Source organism: Geotrypetes seraphini, chromosome 3 (assembly GCF_902459505.1).
Source record: "Geotrypetes seraphini chromosome 3, aGeoSer1.1, whole genome shotgun sequence".
Lineage (NCBI taxonomy): Eukaryota > Metazoa > Chordata > Amphibia > Gymnophiona > Dermophiidae > Geotrypetes > Geotrypetes seraphini.
Window position 1 is genome coordinate 147,614,859 of NC_047086.1, and position 18,149 is coordinate 147,633,007.

At 46.8% G+C, this 18,149-nt stretch overlaps 1 protein-coding gene across 1 annotated transcript in view; it reads right to left on the reverse strand.

Moving 5' to 3' along the window:
- The window catches only part of HSF2 (heat shock transcription factor 2), a 75,764-nt gene that overhangs the window by 2,228 nt on the left and 55,387 nt on the right, over positions 1-18,149 (reverse strand). Inside the window, exons 6-7 of the mRNA XM_033937573.1 lie at positions 15,306-15,411; positions 2,462-2,546 (exon numbers count right to left, since the gene is read on the reverse strand). Of these exons, the coding sequence (XP_033793464.1) occupies positions 2,462-2,546; positions 15,306-15,411 (191 nt within the window). The remainder of the gene's footprint in view (positions 1-2,461; positions 2,547-15,305; positions 15,412-18,149) is intronic.

Here is an 18,149-nt window from a genome sequence, read left to right on the forward strand (position 1 = left end):
TGTCCCCTCCTTAAAGGCCTGTATCCCACCCTTGAAGGCATGCCTGTCTCCCTCCTGAAGGCCTGTGCTACCATTCCTGAAGGCATGTTCCGCCCCCCCCCCCCCTTTGAAGGCCTGCCTGCATTTCCCCCCTGAAGGCATGTCACGTCCCCCCCGAAGGACTGCTCACCCCCCCAGTAGGCCTGCGTGTTCCCCCTGGCCTCCCACTGGTGTCCGGCTTCCCCCCTGGCCTCCCTGCACCGTTTACCTTATAGGAGCAGCCTGCAGAGAAGATTGCGGTGCTAGCAATCTTCAACTACTTCGGAGCTGTTTCCTCTGCCACGGTCCCGCCCCTCCTCTGACGTCAGAGGCAGGATCGTGGCGGAGGAAACAGCTCTGAAGCAGTTTGCAAAGATTGCTAGCACCGCAATCTTCTCTGCAGGCTGCTCCTTTAAGGTAAATAGTGTGGGGAGGCCAGGGGAGAAGCCGGACACCAGGAGGGCAAACTGGACACCGGGGGGGGGGGGGGGGAAGCTGGACACCAGCACTTCCCGACTGACCCTCCCCCCTCACCCTCTAAAGCAGGTGCGACAACAGCTGGCCAGCAAAAGCAGCGCTGCCGCTCCTGCTTTAGGGGGCGAGGGTCAGCTGAATTGCGAAGCCAATTTTTTTTTTGTTTTAAATCGATTTGAATCAATTCACCCAAAGTGAATAGGTGAACCGATTCGAATCGTGAATTGGGCAGCACTACTGTCTATAGCTACGGCAGAGGAGAGCAGTATTCTGGCATTTGCTCCTGTAAGCAGAGGACGTGCCTCAGCAAAAGTACTCCCACAACTGTTTGAAATTTATCTTCTAGACTACCCAGGGTAGACTAAGGAAACTCCTTCCTTCCCCATTGTATGCAAGAACCACCTCAATTAATATTTTCACCAAGAACAAGACTACACTGCTGGAAGCCATCAAATATATGTTAATATGTTATGCCACCAGCAGACACCATTATGCATATCAGGTAACCTTGTAAATCTCAGAAATAGATTTTCCAACACAGCACATTCTGCAAAAAAAAAATAAATAAAATAAAATTATGGTACATGCTTTTTATCTACTTATTTAATATCTGTGGCTAATAGAATAGGCTCTTCTAAGCATACCCGACCCAAATCAAATTAGATTGAAACAAAACAGGGAAAGAATGCAGAGGCATGGCTTCAGAAGTTTTTCTCAATGGAACATGTGAATGTAGTTGTGGGTGTCTGTGGTGGTGGTGATGTGTTGTGGTGGGGGGAAGTCTTGCATATCTGAGGGGGCTGTAAGTGGGGTGGGGAGCCGAGTACATGCGCTCATTTATACAGTATGGGTACACTTCCCCCTCCCCATTCGCGGTTTCACAAATTCACGATTTTTTTTTTTTGGGGGGGGAGGAAAAACACTCATATTTTATCACGCTCCAGGCTTTACCTGGTCTAGCAGGCTTTCGGGGCAGGAGCGATCTTCCTACGCTCCTGCCCCGTGTAGATTGCCAATAGGAAATGGCTGCCGTGAGCTCCCGCCGTAGTCTCGAGAGACTACGGGAACTCACGGCAGTCATTTCCTTTTGGCGATCTGTACGGGGCAGAAGCGTAGAAGATTGCTCCTGCCCCAAAAGCCTGCTAGACCACCAGGTAAGGCCGAGATGCCGGGGGGAAGGTGGAAGGGAGGGAGGCGGGGTGGTTCAGAGCTGGCCGAGAAGATATTTGTTGTTTTTCTCCATTTGCGGTCCAGCTCTACCCCTATCCCCCACAAATACTGAGGAAATATAGGCAGTTTTGAGATATGTTTGTGCATATAGAAGGTGCATAAAGTTAGGCTTGTATAGTTATGGAAGGGGTAGGCAATTCCAGTCCTTGAGAGCCATAGGTAGGTCACGATTTCAGGGCATCCACAATAAATATGCATGAGATAGATTTGCATGCACTGCCTCCTTGAGATGCAAATCTATCTCATACATATTCATTGTGGATATCCAGAAAACCTGACCTTCCTGTGGCTCTTGACGACTGGAATTGCCTACCCTTGGTCTATGGTAATATGTGACTTTAGAAGCGAGTTTGAACAACTAGTTTTGAAAGCACCTCTTAGGAGCTACTTTCTACTATTTTTTTCATGTTTATGTGTTGCTAAATCAAACTGCCTGGAAAGATGAGCTTTAGTAATCTATCATTCTAAAGATCTAAAATTTATCACAGAGAGCAAAAGGAGATTCTTTTGGCAGGTTAGTTCTCTGAAATGACAATCCAATGTTCCTGGCTTCAAACTCATTCCTGATATTCAGTTTCTTCTCGCAAGCCAAATATGAATTTCTATCCATTTCATAGATTGTCTATATTTAAAGCACATCAATCCTTTTTATATAAATTTTTTAAATAATATTTTTTGTTGAAAGCAAACAGATTTTTTGGGCAGGGGTCGAGTGGGGGAGAGGCACTAATATACCCACCAGACTTATGGCTGGAACTCTTCAGCTCTTCTGGACCACTATGAATTCTGCTGCTCTTCACAGGATCTACTACTTTCGATTCTTGCTGGAAAAGAACCACCACAAAAACTTCAAGGGACACTCAATTTGTAAACTATTATTGCTTGTACAGTACCCTTGCCTTTTGCTCAGCTTTGCATGCAGAAAAGCTTTCTAGCTTTCAATAAAATTACTATTGAAGGCAATTTCTAAAATACACTTTGAAGTGTCAAACAAAAAAAAGTTGCAGACAATATCTATTGAGCTAACAAAACATTTCTAACTAGCTTTTGAAATCTATGCTCCATTAGGTCAGTGCAAAAGGGAACTTAGCTCTGAAAGTAGTACAGAATGTACTGCCAGATCAACTAGTTACAAAGTTATTTAACACATATACTGCCTAAAATCTAAGCAGTTTCCAGTATCAAACATTCATAAAATTCCATAAAATATTTGTCGGCTTTGGTTTCTACATTCCCAACAGGTACAACAGGGTATCTTCACTAATGCAGTACTCATACAAACTAAAATCTTCCAAGTCCAGGGTCATTCAATCAGAAAGCAAAAATACTTACCTTTCTCTGAGAACAAGTGGCATATATTCTCACATATGGGTGACAACATCCAAAGAACAACCTGGTACAGACACTGCCAAGTACACTGTCACTTTAAATCTTTAGGCAGTGCCCATACCACACACGTGTCGGTGCCCTCCCAACCTGATGTTGGCTCGCGGGACCATCAGTTCAGTAATAAAGCTATGAAACAAACTAGGGGAGGTGGGCGGGTTGTGAGAATATATGCCTGCTGTCCTCAGGAGGTCAGTGCAAAACCATCTAAACTATAGATTAGTTCAAATAAAGTAGAATAATGTTGGGCTGTCAAACTAATTTCAATACTAAACAGCCAACCAAGTTTCTTCAGCCACGCCTGACAGAAGCCCTGTTTCATGTAACAGCTATTTCAAGGGCCCTGGCATAAAAACATTTCTCCAATTAAACAAAATAAAAAACGTAATGAAAAAAACCCAAGAAATTTTGGGAGGGTGGGGGAAATTGTTATGCAGTAGTATTTGTAAGTTTTGTTGCGCTTATTATGTAATGTGCAAATATGTGAATTTGTAGTTTGAAAAATCAACAAAACAAAAAACAAAACCCAAGTTGTTCCATATCGGGCTTACCAGCAAACTGCAGCTTCATTTTGAAGATACAGTGCATTAAACCTCTTCTTTGAACTTTTACCAGAAACACCCAATGCTAAGCACCTCAGATGTCGCATTACAATGTGATGTCATCATGTTGAGCCAAATGACCTCACCATGCAAACTGTGGCGATGTAATATAAGAACATAAGAATTGCCGCTGCTGGTCCATCACGCCCAGCAGTCCGCTCACGGGGCGGCCCCCAGGTCAAAGACCAGTGCTCTAAAATGAGTCCAGTCTCACCTGTGTATGTCCCAGTTTAGCAGGAACTTGTCCAGCTTAGTCTTGAAACCCTGGAGGGTGCTTTCCCCTACCACAGACTCCGGAAGAGCGTTCCAGCTCTCCACCACTCTCTGGGTGAAGAAGAATTTCCTTACAATTGTATAGAATCTATCCCCTTTCAACTTTAGAGAGTGCCCTCTCGTTCTCCCTACCTTGGAGAGTGTGAACAGTCTGTCTTTATCTATTAAGTCTATTCCCTTCAGCATTTTAAATGTTTCGATCATGTCTCCTCTTTTCAAGGGAGGAGGCCCATTATCCCAGGACAAGCAGGCAGGTAGTCTCACTAGTGGGTGATGTCATCCGACAGAGCCCCGATACGGACGTCTCACAAGCATGTCTTGCTTGAAGAAACTCAGAAGTTTCGAGATGCCCGCACCGCGCATACGCCAGTGCCTTCCCGCCCGATGGACCGGGCGTGTCTCCTCAGTTCTTTTCTTTCCGCGGAGCTGAGAAGTTTTACTTCAATTCTGCGCGGACTGAATTCCCGTTTTATTGCCTTCTAATTCCGCGATTTTGGATTTCTTTTCCTCTTTTCGTGTGTTTTCTTTCTTTTATTTAAAAAAAAAAAAAAAAAAAAAAAAAAAGTTTTCTTCCGGCGAGTCGGCCGGGTCGGCCACGTGGCTCAGGCCCAGCTCCTTCGATCTAGCGGTGGAGCTTTTTCGGCCTATGTCCCCGCCAATCACCGGTTTTAAAAAGTGTAGCAAGTGCCAGCGCGCGATTTCGCTGACGGACCCGCATCGACGCTGCCTGCAGTGTCTTGGTCCAGAACATTTCCCGAAATCGTGCTGGCCTTGTTCTACTCTAACAGCGCGAGCGTTTAAGCGGCGCTGCCTGTTGATGGAAGCTGCTAAAGAACCTTCGGCTTCGACTTCATCGGCCGCTTCGCCTGTCCATGCGAAACCAGCGACTGCTCCTGCGACTCCGGGCCTTTTGAAGCCGGCTTCGTTTACCCCGACTTCGGCCACGAGTTCGACGTCGGTGCCTGTCCCCGTCTCCTCGGCTCAGGTACCGCCTTCCACTATTCCACCTGTGGTCATTAAAGTGCCGAAAGCTGCCAAGCAGAAGCACTCGACCACGAAGGAGCGCGAAGACCGTGCTGGAGGACCCCCTTTCGGTGCGGATCCCTCCATATCGGCTTCGCTGCGGTCCCTGCTGGAAGCTCAGTTTGTCGAGCTCATGCAGACTATGGGGCCCAGATTAATCGCCTCCATCCAGGGTGACCTCCCAGTCCCGGTCCCAGGGGGCGGACCGCCCCCTCCCCCTCTTCAATCGATCTCGTTGCTTGACGAGGAGGAGTGGCGAAGGGCGGCTGGTCTCTCGAGGCGGGCTTCCTTTAGCGATATGCCTCCTTTAGAGCCCATTACGCCTCCGCGCCATCACGGTGCCGTTCCCCCGACTGATGATCGAAGCCCTGGGCATAGTAAATCACAGGAAGAGTTCTTCCGCATTCCATACCAGGCCTGGGCTGCAACACGGGAGGCGGCCTCCATTCCGCCCCTTCGCTCTACCACTTCCAGTCCCATACATTCACTGGAAGCTTCAGGGGATCATGCGAAGTATAGATGTTCTCGCTCTCCCTCCCGGCACCGGGAGGGGCATCGATCCAGACACTCCTCTCGGCACTCCTCGCGCCACTCGGAGGTTTCGCCACAGAAGAAGCTGCCACGTCTGGGGTACTCCTCATCAGATTTATCTCCCCAGGAGGGGCTGGAGTACGAGGAGCCATCTACCTCTTATTCTCCTTGTCGCTCCCAAGTCTCCCTGGATCCTGAGGCTTCTACTTCCTCCAGCCCGTCTCGGAGGCCGGTACTGGCGGACCAGTTGTCTTTTTCTTCCTTCCTCCGGCAAATGGCGGATGACTTGGATGTGACTTTGGACACTGGGTCTCGGTATTCTAAGGAGTATCTCGACACCATGCACTTGCCTAATCCTCCTGCGGAGTCTCTTCGACTTCCTCTGCATAAATTACTGGATCAAACATTCATGCGATGTTTCGAGACGCCGTACTCCATCCCTGCGGTCCCGAGCAAATTGGATGCAAGATACCGCATTGTTCATCATAAGGGGTTTGAGGGCGCTCAACTCTCTCACCAATCCCTGGTGGTCGAGTCCTCTCTCAAGCGTTCTCATCCCTCCCAGGTCTATGCCTCTGTACCACCGGGACGAGAGGGGAGAACGATGGATAAGTTCGGTAGGAGAATCTACCAGAATTCTATGATGGCGTCTCGAGTGCTCAATTATAATTTCTTTTTTTCTTCATATTTGGAGTTCTTTTTGCCGGTGCTCCGCAAGTTTACTCCTTACATTGATGCTCAGGCTCGATTCGAGTTCGAGGAAGTGGTAGCCTCCCTTTCCCAGCTACGTCTTCAGCTGATGCAGTCCTCGTACGATGCCTTCGAGCTCTCGGCACGTGCTGCCGCTTGTTCCGTGGCCATGCGTCGATTAGCATGGCTTCGGACAATTGACATGGATCCGAACCTCCAAGACAGACTTGCCAATGTGCCTTGTGCAGGCGCTGATTTATTCGACGAGTCTATCGAAACTGTTACCAAGAAACTTTCGGATCATGAAAAAAGTCTTTTCAATCTATCCTTCGGCCTAAGCCCAAGCCTCAGCAGTCTCGACCTTCTAGACCCCCTTTGATTTATCAGCGGCGCTACACCCCTCGTCAGACTCCTGCTGCGAGACAACCGGCGAAGAGACAGCCTCCCCAGAAGGCTCAGCAGAAACTTCAGCCGCTGGCTGCACCGAAGGCTACTCAGCCTTTTTGACTCTCTTCAAGGGAGCATAACCGACCTCGTTCTGCATACCCCTATTTTTCCCATCGGGGGTCGCCTCCATCATTTTTACCATCGATGGGAGGCTATTACCACCGACCTCTGGGTCCTTTCCATCGTAAGAGAAGGATACTCTCTTCATTTCCATCGGGTCCCCCCAGACCACCCTCCAAGAGAGTATCCTTCCAACTTAACGCAGACCGCCCTTCTCCTTCAGGAGGCTCAGGCTTTGCTTCGGCTTCGGGCCGTCGAGCCGGTCCCGGTGGACCAGCACAACCGGGGTTTTTACTCCCGGTACTTCCTCGTCCCGAAGAAGACGGGCGACCTACGACCCATCCTGGACCTTCGAGTCCTCAACAAGTTTTTAGTAAAGGAGAGGTTTTGCATGTTGACCCTTGCTTCTCTCTACCCCCTCCTTGAGCGGAACGACTGGTTATGCTCTCTGGATTTCAAGGAGGCCTACACTCACATTCCAATTCATCCGGCCTCCCGCCAATTCCTCAGATTTCGGGTGGGACATCTACATCTGCAGTATCGAGTGCTTCCTTTCGGCCTGTCCTCGTCTCCCAGAGTCTTCACGAAGTGTCTGGTGGTGGTGGCCGCTGCACTCCGGAACAGGGGTCTTCAGGTATTTCCCTACCTCGACGACTGGCTCATTAAGGCCCCCTCTGCTCCAGAGGTCATTTCGGCGACCTTGACCACGATCTGCTTCCTGCAGAGCTTGGGCTTCGAGATCACTTCCCCAAATCCCATCTGCAGCCTACCCAGTCCCTTCCCTTCACCGGGGCGGTACTAGACACCATTCAGCTTCGAGCATTCCTTCCTCCTCAGCGCATGGATGCTCTTCTTCATCTCTGCCAGTCTGTATCTTCTCGCCAGTCCATCTCAGCGAGACACATGATGGTCCTCCTGGGCCACATGGCCTCTACAGTTCATGTGACACCCTTTGCCAGGCTCCATCTCAGAATTCCTCAGTGGACCCTAGCTTCTCAATGGACTCAAGTGTCAGACCCATTGACTCGACACATCATAGTCACTCCTGCTCTTTGGCAGTCTCTACTTTGGTGGATGACCTCTTCGAATCTATCCAGAGGTTAGCTGTTTCACACTCCTCCTCATCAGAAGGTTCTCACAACCGATTCCTCGGCCTATGCCTGGGGGGCTCATCTGGATGGGCTTCGCACTCAGGGATTCTGGACCAGTGCGGACCGCCTCCATCAGATCAATCTTCTGGAGCTCAGAGCAATCTTCTACGCTCTTCAAGCTTTTCAACATCTGCTCCACGACATGGTAATCCTCATCCGCACAGACAACCAGGTCGCCATGTACTATGTCAACAAGCAGGGGGGCACGGGATCGGCCTCCCTCTGCCAGGAAGCTCTCAGAGTCTGGGATTGGGCAGTTCGCCACAATGCTTTCCTCAAAGCTGTCTACGTTCAGGGGAAGGACAATGTCTTGGCAGACAACTTGAGTCGACTCCTCCAGCCTCACGAATGGACTCTCCATTCCAACCCCCTTCATCAGATCTTTGCACAATGGGGGACGCCTCAGATAGACCTCTTTGCGGCTCCCCACAACTTCAAACTGCCTCAGTTTTGCTCCAGGATCTACACTCCTCATCGCCTCGAGGCAGATGCCTTTCTGCTGGATTGGAGGAATCGATTTCTGTATGCGTTTCCTCCATTTCCTCTCATTCAAAAGACTCTGGTCAAATTGAAATCGGACCAAGCCACCATGATTCTCATAGCTCCTCGGTGGCCCAGACAACCTTGGTTCTCCCTTCTGCTTCAACTCAGCAGCAGAACACCAGTCCTTCTTCCAGTATTTCCTTCTCTGCTTACTCAACATCAAGGATCACTGCTTCATCCCAACCTGCAGTCTCTCCACCTGACAGCTTGGTTCCTCTCAACGTAACTCCTCACCAGTTTTCTCAAGCGGTGAGGGATGTCTTAGAGGCTTCCAGGAAGCCTGCTACTCGACAATGCTACTCCCAAAAGTGGACTAGATTCTCTTCCTGGTGTATTTCCAATGCCAAGGAGCCTCAGCGAGCTTCCCTATCCTCTGTGTTGGACTATCTTCTACACCTGTCTCAGTCTGGTCTCAAGTCTACATCTATAAGAGTCCACCTGAGTGCTATTGCGGCTTTCCATCAGCCTCTACAGGGGAAACCTCTTTCTGCTCATCCTGTGGTTTCCAGATTTATGAAAGGACTTTTCCATGTCAATCCTCCTATCAAACCTCCTCCCGTGGTTTGGGATCTCAATGTCGTCCTTTCTCAACTCATGAAGCCTCCGTTTGAACCTCTCAACAGGGCTCCACTTAAGTATCTCACCTGGAAAGTGGTTTTTCTGGTGGCCCTCACGTCTGCTCGCAGGGTCAGTGAGCTTCAGGCCTTGGTGGCGGATCCACCTTTCACAGTATTCCATCATGACAAGGTGGTCCTCCGCACTCATCCGAAATTCCTGCCTAAAGTGGTCTCTGAATTTCATCTCAACCAGTCCATTGTACTTCCAGTATTTTTTCCAAAGCCTCATTCTCATCATGGAGAATCAGCTCTTCACACTCTGGACTGTAAACGTGCTTTGGCTTTCTACCTGGATCGCACCAAGCCACACAGAACTGCTCCTCAACTTTTCGTCTCCTTTGATCCAAACAAGTTGGGACGACCTGTATCGAAGCGTACCATCTCCAACTGGATGGCGGCTTGTATCTCTTCCTGCTATGCCCAGGCTGGATTATCCCTTCCTTGTAGGGTCACAGCCCATAAGGTCAGAGCAATGGCAGCCTCTGTAGCCTTCCTCAGATCGACACCAATTGAGGAGATTTGTAAGACTGCCACTTGGTCCTCGGTTCATACCTTCACCTCTCATTATTGTCTGGATACTTTTTCCAGACGGGATGGACAGTTTGGCCAAACAGTGTTACAAAATTTATTCTCTTAAGTTGCCAACACTCCCACCATCCCATTGAGGTTAGCTTGGAGGTCACCCACTAGTGAGAATACCTGCCTGCTTGTCCTGGGATAAAGCAATGTTACTTACCGTAACAGTTGTTATCCAGGGACAGCAGGTAGCTATTCTCACGTCCCACCCACCTCCCCTGGGTTGGCTTCTCAGGCTAGCTACCTGAACTGAGGAGACACGCCCGGTCCATCGGGCGGGAAGGCACTGGCGCATGCGCGGTGCGGGCATCTCGAAACTTCTGAGTTTCTTCAAGCAAGACATGCTTGTGAGACATCCGTATCGGGGCTCTGTCGGATGACATCACCCACTAGTGAGAATAGCTGCCTGCTGTCCCTGGATAACAACTGTTAAGGTAAGTAACATTGCTTTTTCTCCAATCTCTCACTGTACGGCAACTCCTCCAGCCCCTTGATCAATTCCAAAAATGCCAAAGTTCACCGACTGTGCCTCTAATATTTGGAATTTTTGTTTTATTGTTTTTATATATTATTTAAACTTTGGTGTTTTTTGGAATTTATGGCATCATATAGGGGCAACATTATGTTGAGCGTGATGACATTACACAGGTATTACTGGTAAAAGTTTGAAGAGGAGGATCCAACTGGCTGGACCTTCAAATGAAGCTGCAAATTGCCCATTTGTGGTGGTCTGCAGGCTGCGAATCTCACAAATTTGCCTCATGAACTTCATTTTGCTTGCTTCCAGGAGAAAGACCCTGTTCTGTGCTGTCTCAAAATGGATTCCCAGGTATTGAGTCGGGATCAATTGACTTTTCCTGAAGTTGACTACCCAGCCTAACATCTGTAGGAGCTGGACCACTTGCTCTACCACTGTTACTCCCTTGTCTTTGGAGGGTGCTCTTATGAGCCAATCATCCAGGTAAGTATGCACCTGAATTCCCATCTTGTGGAGGTGCGCTGCCACAACCATCACCTTGGTAACGGTTTGTGGATCTGTTCTAGGCCAAAGAGAAGAGCAGAAAATTGGAAATGCTTACCCAGAATATGGAACTTCATGTAAGCTTTTCCAACTGGGTCTACAATTGGTAGGGAACCCAACAATTCATAGAAGACGACAATTGGTAGGAAGATCCTACCAATTGTTGTTCTACCTATTACATCTACCAATTGTTTCCCATCCCCTCCCCAGAAGCAGCAGCAGCTTGGCAGCAACCCCCCGAAAGAAGCAGCTTGGTGGCATGGGGGGGACGACAACATGCCTCCCCCAAATCCCCCCTAAGAAACATCAGCTCGGCAACCTCTCCAGAAGACCCCACCAATCCCCCAGAAGAAGAAAGCTTGACAACAACCGCTCCAGAAGATCCCTACCCCTCCCAAAAGAAACAGCAGCTTATCGGAAGAAGCAGTGCATAGGCCTACTCCTTCTCTTCCACCTCAAATCCTGATCTGGAAGCGTGCCATCTGATGTCAGAGGGAACCTTCCTCTGAGGCAGAGGGAACATATGTCGTCAGAAGAAACACTTCTGAGTCCGCTGTTGTCTGCAGATTTCAACAGGGTTCTTATAGCCAGCAAGAAGGAAGAAAATGAACAGATCTATGTGGAGAGGTACAGAGGAATGGGTCCGAGACAGCTGCTGCCTGCGGTTTTCCACGGGGTTCTTATAGCCAGCAAGGAGGAGGAAGAGGAGTAGACCTAAGCGGAGAGGTACAAAAAAACGTTTGTGTTGGGGGGTGGGGGGAGACATGAAGAGGTACCTGTAATAGGTAGGGTGACAATTGGTAGGAAGACAATTTTCCTACCAATTGTCCCCTATTCTATGAATTGTTGGGTTCCCATTCCCCTTGTGGTACGGTCTCTATGGCTCCTAGCGCAATGAGCCTCTGAACTGTCACCCACACGAGGGCTGCCCTTCTCCAGTTTCCCTTTTGAAGAAGTGAGAGAAAGGTCTGGGAGCGGCAGGTCAAATTCTAGCTTGTACCCCTTCTGAATGACTTCCAGCACCCACTGATCTGAAGAAATCTCTGTCCAAGCCTGCCAGTACTCTGCCAACCTGCCCCCCACCCTTGAGAGAACAGCTGCTCTCCTGGTGTCATTGTTGTTTCTTGGAAGTTGCAAACGAATGAGATCTGAACCCTTGGGTATTTCCTGGGCTCCCAAATCTTTGTCTCTGGTCCCGGAATGTCCTCTGATTGGAAGGTGCTCTCGAATACTGATGAAACTAGCGGGGGCTATGAAAACTCCCCTGTGGACCCCCCTGGCATTCCGGGGTCTGCTATCTGGTAGGGCTTATGATCCACCACACTAGCCATGAGATCATACAGGCCCTTGCCAAAGAGCAACTATCCCTGAAAGGGGAGTTTGCTCAGGATCGCCTTGGAGGCAGAGTCTCCCGCCAACTGCCTAATCCAGAGCATTCTGCAGGCAGAGATGGTATAGGCAGAGACCTTGCTCAGAACTCTGAAAAGGTTATAGAGAACATTCACAACATAATCAATCCCCTCCAAGAGAAACTGGGAGGGGGTGGGGGGGCAAGGTTAGGGCTGCTGTCCAAATCCAGAGCTCAGCCTATACGAGAGTGACATGCCTGGGCAATATAAGATGTCACCGCTGCCGCCTTCAGACTTGGCGCAGCAGCAGCAAATTGTCTTAAGAACAAAATCTACTCTGCAGTCCTGGGTGTCCTTGAGGACTATACTCCCTTCACTAAGGAGTGAAGTTTGCTTTGCAACCTGCGCTACCAGCTAATCCACTTTAAGTGTAGCAAACCACTGCTAAACTCAGCATTCATTGGATAAAGCTTAGCCATGAACTTAGCTACCACTAAGGGTCCCTCAGAAACACTCCAGTGATCTGTTAACATTTTAGTAATCTCTGGATGTGAGGGAAAGCAGGTATTTTGTTCTTTTGTGCTGCTCAAGAGCGAGCACTGAGCTGTGGAGGCTTAAGGTAGCTCCATCTTTAGCTCGTGAAGAGCATCTGTAAATCAAACCTTGCAGGCCGAGGGTATGAATAAACTTTCACACCCTCGGATCATTCAAGATCCAGGGCTGCTACTTGATCGTGGTCAGCCCCCTTCCATCTGGGATACTGAATCTCCTAGCGCTGAGGACTCTGGATGAGAAATTAAAGGCATGGACTCTAAACCTTTATCCTCTTGAGTCCATCAGAGATTGGGTCCCCAAGAAATCAGCATGGCTCCTTCAGGTGGACCTTGCACCTTTTTCTAAAAATCCTGGCACTACTTCTGCCAAGGCCTCCGCAGAGCTAGATTGGTTTTTGAAACCTAAAATGGCTTCATATATCATGTGAATGAATTCAGGAGTGAAGCACTGCAGGGTCTTCTGCAGTGGCTTCTGGCGTTTGTCCACTGGCACGTGGCCGCGCTTCGCTGGGGAGGCCAAGTCCACTTTCTCTAGCTCTCGCTGGAATTTCTGGCCCAAAACATGCTCCGAAAACTTAAGCCACCAGAAGCAGAAGGAGAGACGAAGCCTGAAGCTCCCGCTTCCCCTCACATGCCGCATGGCATGTGAATAACCCCCTTCAGATAGGAATCTGCTGCAAATCTGACATGAATCTGAAGTATCTCTATCTGAGGAGTCACTCCATCTATACTGTTTTCTGTCAAAAAATAAGGGGCACTGAAACAGAGGCTTTTAAAACAAAATCAGCAAAAAATGCAGAGAAGGGGTTTTGGGAGGTGGGGAATCTGAGCCCTAACCTTAGAAAACTTCAAAACTGAGTTTTAAGGACCCTCCTGATTAAGAACATAAGAATAGCCTTATTGGGTCAGACCAATGGTCCATCATGCCTGTTCTTACTGTGGCCAATCCAAGTCACCAGTACCTGGCCAAAACCCAAAGAGCAGCAACATTCCATGCTACCGATCCAGGGCTGCAATAGCCTTACTCACTGTGCCATGCTGCTGTGCTAGAGTTGCATAGGAAAACCAATGAGGGAAGATTTCTGCCTCAGACAAGCCTGGAGTCCAAAAGATAGCTTGTTTCTTCGGGCTGCCATCCAGTCCCCGAGTGGAACTGGACCCTCAGACTCCCACCAGAGTGTCTCAACATCATGGAGGGAGAAACACAATCAGCCCCAATCCTGGATAAACTGCCACAGGACTTGCTCAGTCTACACTCAAGCCCACTGCAGAGAGAACCTGGGGTGAGCCACTGAAGCCCACTGCGGACGAACCCAAAGAGAGATTGCTCCCAAAAGGTAGGGACCTTGAGTTCTGAGAACTACTAATGAAGACTGGTCATACAGGAATCATGTAAGGCATGTGCCTGCGGGCTACACATCTCAGCCCTGAGTATGTATATCTTCTCGCAGCCAGAGATTCCCCGGGGTGACCAGGATCATGTGCAGCACCAAAAACCTCCAACCAGATAATACAACTCCCCCCTCCAAAAAAAAGAAAAAAGGAAAGATTAAACTTGAGCAGAACAGACAGGCTCCCTACTCCTTGCTTGCAGAGTAAGACTGATGGGGAAGAGCTCATCCCAGAGTGATGGGAGGCAGAGCTTGGAAAACAGTTGGCTCTCTACAACTCTCGCAACTAGTGGGGGTTAAAACCTGATGGTCAGTTCTGTTGCACAAGAAATTTGTTTATACCCACTGCTAGTGAAATGCTGAAGAAAACAAACCATACACCAACCCCCTTGCATAGGATGCTGCTGGAGTCAGGTTCTGATGGACCGGGGGAGCAGAGTAGAAGGACAGAGGAAGCACAGAAGAGGTGCTGATGGACCGGGTAGCTGGGAAGAGGGACAGAGGGAACAGGTAAGAAGTGCTGATGGACGGGGGAGCAGGGAAGAGGGACAGGGGAAGCACGGAATAGGTGCTGATGGACGGGGAGCAGGAAGAGGGACAGGGGGTGCATGGAAGAGGTGCTGATAAATGAGGAGCATGGAAGAGGGACAGGGGGAGCACGGAAGAGGTGCTGATGGACTGGGAGCAGGGAAGAGGGACAGGGGGAGCACGGAAGAGGTGATGATGGATGGTGGAGCAGGGAAGAGGGACAGAGGGAGCACAGAAGAGGTGCTCATGGACGGGGTGCAGGGAAGCGGGACAGGGGGAGTACGGAAGAGGTGCTGATGGATGGGGGAGCAGGGAAGAGGGACAATGGAACACGGAGATGGTGCTGATAGATGGGGGGAGCAGGGAAGAGGGACAGGGGGAGCACAGAAGAGGTGCTGATGGACGGGGGAGCAGGGAAGAAGTACAGGGGGAGCACAAAAGAGGTGCTGCTGGAACGGGGGAGCAGGTAAGGGAGACAGGGGGAGCCAGCCTGTTCAGCTGGCTTGTCAGAGTTTAAACACAAAGCTTCAACATGTTTTCAGCTCACACAAATTTAACACTACAGTCCCTACATATATGAACAAAACACAAATCAAAAATATCATTTAAAAAGTTAAAGGATATGGTTAATAATAATAAACACACACACATAAGTTGGTCCCTTGTTTAAGACCACTCCCTCTTCAGATTGTTGAGGTCTAAGAAGGATAGAATCCTTTTTCTTATGTTTAATTTATCTTGCGATAGTTAACTATTAACTGTTTTCTTTTCCGTTTTTCCTGCTCAAGTTGTAATACTTGTATGTTATTTCAAACTCAATAATAATAATAAAAACACACACATCTACCAGCAAATCCGGATCTATGCTGAACTGCCTCCCTGACAGCATGGCATGGAAATCTTCCAGGCTGCAGTCAATACTATCCAGATAATCCATCAGCTCGACTCTGAAAACAAGAAAGGAGGAGGATTTTTAAGAATCTGCAGAGTCACCAACTCTTGCAAAAGACTAAAAAAGAAATAAGAAATGGGACAGTTTAAAGTTAACTCACTTAGTTCTTCTGGTCTAATACTGCTATCAAAGCCCAGCCTGGAGCTGCCAGGGGCAACATGCTATGAAGGCACTGTCCAATACAAACATATCTTGTCATTTTATGCCATAGACCCAGTATTAAATTAAAATGCTAATTTGTTATCCTGCTAGCATGTATGAGCCAAGAGCTAGTAAAATGTATTAGCCTGTATCAGAGCTTGCAAGATGATAGTAATGCAGAATTGGTATATCTGCTTTTTTAATAAATGATGAAAGGGAAATTAAAATTTACTTCTCAAAATTGTCAAAGAAACCTCTTAATATATTCCATAATTATCATGAGAAAGACCTCAGAGAAAAGGGTAAACAATATACAATATTTCAATCACAGGTCATTCCTTCTTTTCTGTATATTTTTCATCTTTTTCCATTCCTTCATTTGTGGATAAGTATTCTTTTAAGCCCTATGAGCCAAAGGAGCGCAAACAAGGAGCAGGTCATGCTCCTTGTTGCGCTCCTTTGTGTGCTACTTTGGGGGCAATCTCAATCTCATTATTTATTTAACATATTCTTCCCTCTATTGTTAGAACACTTTTACCATAATTTAAATTCACATTTTAGGTCTAGTAGATTACCTTCCAAATTTTATATTTATTTTATATTAGTTTGTACACATATCATTCACTCGTCAATGGACCCAAACCCAATCAATATCCCTGTACATTGGGGTCGCAGATTTCCCCATTTAGACTCAATGTCTACTCTTAACTCTACTAACTTGATAAACCTAACCTCCGATAATTCTTCCCAGCTGCCTAGTTCAATCTTACCTAAAATAATTTATCCCTCCTTTTTCAGTTCCCTAAAAATAGGCTTAATTAACGTTAGATCCCTACGTTCCAAACATCATATTATCAAAGATCTTTTAAACCACCAACTATTTGATCTTCTCTGCATTGTAGAAACCTGGCTAACAGAAGGTGAGGAAGCCTATCTTTCTTACGCTACCCCTCCCAACTACAACTTTTGTTTTAACCATCGCAAAGGCAAAAAGGGTGGCGGTCTCGCTGTCATTTATAGATCAAATTTATCTCTAGTAGTAGAAATAACTCAAGCAATAGAAACAATAGAATACATTCAATTTAAAATTAGAACAATCCCCAACATTAAGTTACTCTTATTATATAACCCACCACCTATTAATCAGTCTACCTTTTTTCAGCTATTATCAATTGTCTCAAATTTTGTTACTACATCAACATTTCCTATTCTTCTAGGGGACTTTAATCTCCACTTGGACGACAGATCTAATCCATATACTTTAGATTTTCTTCTCCATATAAATGATCTCAGCCTTAAACCATTAAAAACAGGTATAACTCACATAAAAGGTCATACTTTAGATATGATTTTTGCCTCAGAGGAATTTCTTCCTAACTTTTCGGAACCTGAAATCTTAAAAGTTCCATGGTCGGATCATAGCATTGTTCAAACAGTTTTAGAATTAAATCATAATCAAGATTTACCACAATTAACTAAAGTAGTCAAGGTAAGAGATTTTCAAAAAATCGATGACTCTCTAATCACTTCACCTATAATTTAATTAGACAAATTCAAATCTTTATCAATAAATGACCAACTCCGTATGTGGAATAATAACTGTCAAACCCTTCTTGACAAACTAGCACCTATAAAATTTCAAACTATCACTCCTAAAAAGCAGAAAAACCCCTGGTATAATTCTTCCCTTGCTTTATTAAAGCGACAGTTACGCTCAATCGAACGTAAATGGCGCAATAAACCAACTCAAAACAATCTAGACATTTATAAACAACAATCACATCATTACCGTGAAATGATCAATAAAACAAAGAAACAGTATTACATTCAAAAAATCTCAATGACTAAGAATTCCTCAGCGCTTTTTAAAATGTTAAAACATTTAACTATTTTCAAACATAAACCTATCATTTCCCCAATTGATACTCCTTCAGCTAACTGTTTAGCCAACTTTTTCCACACTAAAATAACATCAATTAGAGCAAACATAACCAATAATGCTAGCTCATCCTCATTCAATGATTTCACGGATAATTTAGATGAAGATCAAAAATTAAAAACCACGTCTCTTCATGCTACTTGTTCAAACTTTACCCTTCCATCTCTAACTGAAATAAAACAGCTATTTCAAGGTTTAAAACTAAAAGGGTCCAAATTGGAATCCTTTCCACCTTTTCTTCTCAAACGCTATTTCTCTGTATTTGGTCCAGCTATTCTTCAAATTATACATACAAGTCTGTCCACCTCATCAGTTCCAAAAGATTGGAAGCATTCTGTTTTACTTCCTATCATTAAGGATACTAAAACCAGTTTGTCTGATTGCTCCAATTATCGTCCTATATCGAATCTTCCATTTTTAGCCAAAATCACTGAAAAAGTAGTATTTCAGCAATTATCGGATTTCATTGACAAAACTCAGGTATTACATCCCAATCAAACCGGATTTCGTAAAAATCACTCAACTGAACATTCATTATTAGGTCTGGTTACAACTATTCACTATTTTCTGGATCAACACAAATCTGTTATTCTCATTTCTCTTGACTTAGCTGCTGCATTTGACACAATCGATCACTGCTTATTACCCATAGA